This window comes from Anguilla anguilla, chromosome 11 (assembly GCF_013347855.1).
Source record: "Anguilla anguilla isolate fAngAng1 chromosome 11, fAngAng1.pri, whole genome shotgun sequence".
Taxonomy (NCBI): Eukaryota; Metazoa; Chordata; class Actinopteri; order Anguilliformes; family Anguillidae; genus Anguilla; species Anguilla anguilla.
Window position 1 is genome coordinate 1384776 of NC_049211.1, and position 6343 is coordinate 1391118.

At 46.2% G+C, this 6343-nt stretch overlaps 1 protein-coding gene and 1 long non-coding RNA gene across 4 annotated transcripts in view; one reads left to right on the forward strand and one right to left on the reverse strand.

Moving 5' to 3' along the window:
* The first annotated feature begins 962 nt into the window (after positions 1-962).
* On the forward strand, positions 963-3011 carry LOC118207513. The gene is made up of 3 exons (XR_004761392.1): positions 963-990; positions 1534-1612; positions 2625-3011. It is a non-coding gene; the product is annotated as an uncharacterized LOC118207513 (long non-coding RNA).
* Positions 3012-4520: 1509 nt separating this feature from the next.
* LOC118207511 (neurexophilin-4-like) overlaps positions 4521-6343 on the reverse strand; it is a 22206-nt gene continuing 20383 nt past the window's right edge. For 2 of the 3 annotated variants that reach the window (XM_035381171.1, XM_035381170.1), the window contains one exon: positions 4521-5683. In XM_035381171.1, the coding sequence (XP_035237062.1) occupies positions 4865-5683 (819 nt within the window). In that variant the 3' untranslated portion in view covers positions 4521-4864. Of the gene's footprint in view, positions 5684-6139; positions 6240-6343 lie in introns of all 3 variants that reach the window. The other variant, XM_035381172.1, reaches the window with a different exon arrangement.

The following is a 6343-nucleotide window of genomic DNA, read 5'->3' on the forward strand; positions in this document are numbered from 1 at the left end:
TTAGTCTTATAATGAGATGTAAAATCTCTTTTTCTCTCTCTCAAGTAGAAAATATTTTGTTTTAAGTAACTTGTTGAAGTTACTCTGTGCTTGACAAGTGAAATTGTCTTATGCCCAGTCAAATTGTCTCAGCTCATTGGCAATCTTTTTTGTCTTATTTAGCCAAAAAAAAAGTAACAGAACTAAGATATTGGGCCTCATTCATAAAACTTACTTCTGTCCTTTAAAATGTTCCTACAAAAAAAAAGTGTGGGATTCATGACACATGTGCAGACCCTTGTTTTGTGCGCACCCCAGGTGTGTGAGATGATGAATGCTGCCCATTTGTAAATTGTATGTGCAATCCTGTGATTTGCATAAGGAAACAGCCATGAACAAATACAGATAAGGAAAAAAAATGATGAATGCCAAAAAGTTCTTGGAAACTTTCTTACACACTTTTTTCATTCCTTCATTTCTGTCTTTGAAAAATTTGTTTAAATGGCCTTTCCCATCGGTCTTCTGGTGTATTATTTGGGATGGCTGCCAATGTTGTCTTGATTCCTCCATCCTCGTGTCTCACCCTTGCATCTCTTCCTCGCGCGCTCCGTTGGGTGGAGCTGAGGAGCGAGGAAAGATCAGGAGAAAGAGATGCGAGAGTGAAAATAAGGGGTTGGAATGCAGGTACCAACAGCAAGACTGGGCTTAAGGAGGAAGGGTTTGACCCGCTGTCTCCTCAGTCCTGGAATAACCTTCTAAAAACACTCTGACCAGGGAGCTGGAGTCCACTGAACTCATTTAAATCCAGCAGGAAGCAGGCCTGGCAGCATGGAACTCTGGGAAATCTTTGCTTTTTTGTCACTTTTATTATAGAGGTGTGAAGTCCGGGGATCAGGAAGTAAAAGTCCTGCCATGTGTTTCTGCCACCCATGAACTCAGCCAGCTGATTTCACTCATTAGTTCTACAGCCTGGCTGAAGAATTGTGTTAACGAGCAAATCCAGGTGATTGGGTAGGATTCTTTCTTTCTATACCCAGATTTTTTTCACCTCTGTTTATTGTGTTTCATTGATGTCCATTACTGTATTATTTATTTATTTATTCACTTACTTATTGAGCTGCCCTTTTTCCCCGGCATTCCTTGAAAAGATATCCTATATCTGTGTGATTTCCTGGTTTAAAAAAGTTAAATTAAAATAGAAAGTAGCCTTGCTAGACTTCAGATCACAGCCAACACTAGGACTGTCAAACCGTGGTGCCACCCTCTGTTATGTGTGTGTGTGTGTGAGCTTGTGTGTGTGCGTACGCGTGTGTGTATCTGAGCTTGTGTGTGTGTGTGTGTGTGTGCGAGTGCATGCGTGCGTATGTGCGTGCGTGCATGCATGTGTGTGTGTGTGTGTATCTGAGCTTGTGTGTGTGTGTGCGTGTGTGTGCAAACTTGTGTGTGTGTGTGTATATGTGTGTTTGAGCTTGTATATGTGTACATGTGCACGGGTGCTTATGTGCGTGCATGTGCTTCATCTTTTTTCGGATTTTCACCATTTTCTGACCAAAGACCGGAGACAGCAGGCATGTGGCAGATGGTGCCGGCGAACGAATCAGATAGCAGAGGATCCCAGCGGCACGGAGACCAGGTCAGAGCGCCTGTGCTGGAAATACTCGCCATGTTCATGTGAACGAGCTGCTGGGGGAGGCGGGGGGGGGGCCGCGGTGTAATTGATGGGACTGAGTGTTCACACGGACGTTAAATTAAATTACCCCAGGGACAGCTTGTGATTCTGGTCTTTGGAAATAAAGTCGACTGCAGTGAATATTAATTATCAGTTAATTGCAATTACAATTACGTCCTTCTGTAAGCTCGATTGATCACCTGCGTCTAATTCACCTGAATTCTAAAATTCATAATTGATGTGAGAGAAGATGGGGTATCAGTCAATTCACATACATTTGCACATACACACACACACACACACTCATACATGTATGAACATAGACACATACACACGCACACACACACACACTCACACACATATACACAGACTCTTACACACACACACACACACACACACATATACACAGACTCAGACACACATGTGCGCACACACTCACACACATGCACTCACACACACACACACACACACTCTCTCTCTCTCACACACACACACAGACTCAGACACACACATACACTCTAACAGACACACACGCTCACACACACACACGCCCTGCTGTTTGGGAGGCTGGCGGTGTAAGTGTTTTGCTGAGGGAGGGGAACAGCGGGAAGGGGGCGGAGCCTCTGGGATTCTGATGATGCAGCACAGCCCCAGGGCTCCACTGTCTGGGAGACATCGATCCACAAAATATATAATAGGATATCGAGCGAGACAGAACAAAGATTCAATTAGCACTGACTGTGTTATTTAACTACACATTCTCACGAGAGGGAGAGTGTGAGAGAGAGAGAGAAAAAGAGCGACAGAGAAAACCTTTGGAAATGCTGTAGATTGTGGGGTCATGAAGAACACCTATTTGCATTTGAATTTGAAATATGAGAGAATATGTGAGAGAAATATAAAGATTGAGGAAGAAATAGAGACAGACGAGTATAAGTATAAAGACAACATTCATATTATCTTACTTTCCTCACAGTGTGGAATGGAACAGACCTGGAGATCAGTGTTAGGAACAGTCCTGGAGATCAGTGTTAGAAACAGTCCTGGAGATCAGTGTTAGGAACAGTCCTAGGGATCAGTGTTTGGAACAGACCTGGAGATCAGTGTTTGGAACAGACATGGAGATCAGTGTTTGGAACAGACATGTAAGATCAGTGTTAAGAACAGTCCTGGAGATCAGTGTTTGGAACAGACATGGAGATCAGTGTTAGGAACAGTCCTAGGGATCAGTGTTTGGAACAGACATGGAGATCAGTGTTCGGATGGTATCAGGAACTCACCTCCCAGCCCAGAGTTACTATAAATCAGTGGTTATCAAACTTGGTCCTGTGTATGCTGGCTTTTGTTCCAAACACAACATTTGCAATTTCTGAATTTTAACAGGCCGTTAATTTTTCTTAATTGTGACATTTTGAATTAACTTCATTATTATTATCATTATTATTGTTGTTATTATTATCATTATTATTGTTGTTGTTATTATTATTATTATTATTATTATTATTATTATTATTGTTATTATCATTATTATTATTATTATCATTATTATTATTATTGTTATTATTATTTACTGTGCATCAGGTGCAGTAAACCCAAAACATCAATGCTGTATTTTACCCATACCGTTATGGCCAAAAGCTGTGTTTTTTAAGCTTTGCTTATTTTATTATTCTGGTTTTCCGTGCAAAAGAAGAAGGAATGGTGATCATAACTGGGGGGGGTGGGGGGGGGTGAGTTACAGTCTGCTGCGTTTCTCCCCACGGATGTTCCTTCATCATTCGCTTCAGCTTCATCATTCACGCTCAGAATCACAGCTCCAAACAGGAAGACGGCTTCATCAGTTTTAATGTGCGTGTCATATTTACATACAGCGTATACATGAGAGTATTCTCCAGATTTACCACGGGATGAGCGGTCTGGCGTTCTCCACCGCTCGCTCACACCCAGTAGCTGAGTAAACAACAATAAATTAAATTAGAAAACTCCATTCCTCTGTCAGAACTGGGGGAGAAAAGCATACTTTAAATGGATGATACACACGGGAAAATGCAATATCTGAGTGTGGTTTCCTTCTCTCAAGTTCGAGACTTTTTTTTTCTTGTCTGTTTTCATTTTAAAGTTATTTCCAGTCTTACTGTGAGTTTTTTCATGAAAATATCCAAGTCACAGTATTTTAAAAAATTCTGTGAATAGTCTATTAATTGCAGCAGAGAAAATGTTTATAAATGAGCTGGCAGACTTTAATCTTCCAGGGCCAAACAAGGTGCAGTCAGTTCTACTGGTACCAGCTGTCACCTCCTCTAGTCACCTCCTTCGGCCACCTCCTGCCATCACCTCCTTCACCTCCTGCGGTCCCACACACTGGACCAAACACTGTGCATCGTTGGCTGTGAGCGCACAGACACACTGCTGCTGTTGCTTTAACCACAGCAATCACTGGGGAACAGTTCCACAAAATAATTAACATATTTATTTGAGTGTGATATTAATAAGCTGAGTGAGAGTCGGTTGACCTGGATAAATTGGCAGGGAGGTTCAGAGTCGCTGAGAGAGTCACGCTCTGATGCGAACATGCATTTGATCTAAATCAAAAGTAATGGAGGAAAGCTTGGGGCTGCTGGCTGACTCATCCTGTTAAGGCCCTGTTGTGCATGGATGGGTCTGGGTGGGTCAGGATGGGTCTGGATGGGTTAGGATGGGTCTGAATGCATCTGCTTGGGTCTGGATGGGTCAGGATGGGTCAGGAAGGGTCTGGATGGGTTAGGATGGGTCTGGTTGGGTCTGGTTTAGTCTGGATTGGTCTGGATGGGTTAGGATGGGTCAGAATGGGACTGGATGGGTCTGGGTGGGTCAGGAAGGGTTTGGATGGGTTAGGATGGGTCAGGATGGGTCAGTATGGGTCTGGATGGGTCTGGATGGGTCTGGTGTGAAGGCCAGACTGTGTCAGTGCCGGAGGCAGTACTGACTCTCCCTCCTGGAGGCTGTAGCACTGAGCAGTGATATAAACACAAACTGGGCTTTTCACAAACTGGGGGGGAAAGGGAGTAAACATTTTAAATGTCAGGACATGATACAGTGCAACTGAATAACATCCATCCCACCCACACCCCCCGAAAAAAACCTTGTCCTGTGTGCTGGGGAGAGGGGGAATTACATATATTCAACAGCCCACCCCCCCCCCCCCAAATCCCCCAATGGTACTTTCAGAGGTTCCTGTCACCCGAAGTACGGGAGGTCATTCTGGAAGTTGTAGTCCGGGCAGACCTTCTGCACCAGCTTGTAGTCCACGCTGAAGAAGGAGATGAAGATGCAGATGACCTTGAAGGGCTTGGCGCAGAGCCAGGCGGTGTGGGACTGCGTGTGCTCCAGGAAGCAGGTCTGGGCCGGGTCGTACAGGCAGGGCCGCGGCTTCCGCACGCGGTTGGTCTTCTCGTACTCGACCTGGCAGTTGAACGCCACCTTCTCCCTGGCGTGCAGCGTGGACTGCTGCTTGTCCCGCACCTCCGCCTCCGGGTCGTGGCGTGGGCGGAGCGAGGGCGAGGAGGGCGGAGCCTCGAACACCACGGCCTTGCTGGGCGGGACGATGCTGATGGACACGTTGCCCAGGACGGACGAGTTGTGGCGGAAGTAGACGCTGAAGGTGCCGTTGACGTGGTCCACGATCTTGCCGGTCACCAGCAGGCTGAACTTGAGCGTCTTGATGTTGACGTAGAAGTCGCCCCAGCCGAAGATCTTCTTGGCCTTCATGGCGGTCTTCAGCGGGGCCCGGCGCTTGGCGCGGGACGCTGGCGGGTTCTGGGGGAGGGACTGGTTCCGCGCCCAGTCGGACGGGTTCAGGAGGCTGTAGCTGGGGGGTTGAGACTCGGAGGCGGGGTCGTCAAGGGTGGAGAAGATCCGGGAGGCCCGAAAGGGGGGGGGCACAGCCCCAGAAGCTTCAGCTCCCCCCCCATGAGGAAGAGCCTTCAGCACGGAACCAGCTGGGCCCACAGTCAGGAAGTCCAGAGACTCAGAGAGCTGCTCATCCAGGCCCTGCACCTGCGGCCACACACACACACACACGTACACATGCACACACACACACACGTACACATGCACACACGCACACACACGTACACGCGCACACACGTACACATGCACACGCACACACGCACACATGCACACACACGCACACACGTACACATGCACACATGCACACACACACACACACGTACACATGCACACATGCACACACACGTACATGCGGATACACACACACGCACGCGTGCGCACACACACACACACACACACACACACGTGCACGTGTACACACGCACGCATACACAAGCACAAAGAGAGACACAAAAATACAATCACATATACACATAAAATAACAGTTTAATGACTACATTGCCTGGTCTGCTGGTCTTAGTATTTAATTGCACTTTTATTGTTTAATATAAAAATGCGAATACAATTTATTTCTAACACTACAGACTACAGTCTGACAGTCACCTTTAGCATACAGTGTAGGCTAAATCACTGGCTGCAGAGATTTCATCTTATTTTCTGGTCTCTTGTCTTTTCCAGGATTTCTTTGGCTCGGTTCAGCTGCCTTTTTGGAAAGCAAACACTTTTCAACATTTCAGATGCAGTTTTTTAATCTAATTTTGTTGTCATTTTAAAATTTTGGGCAGCACAGCGCAGCACACTTTTGAT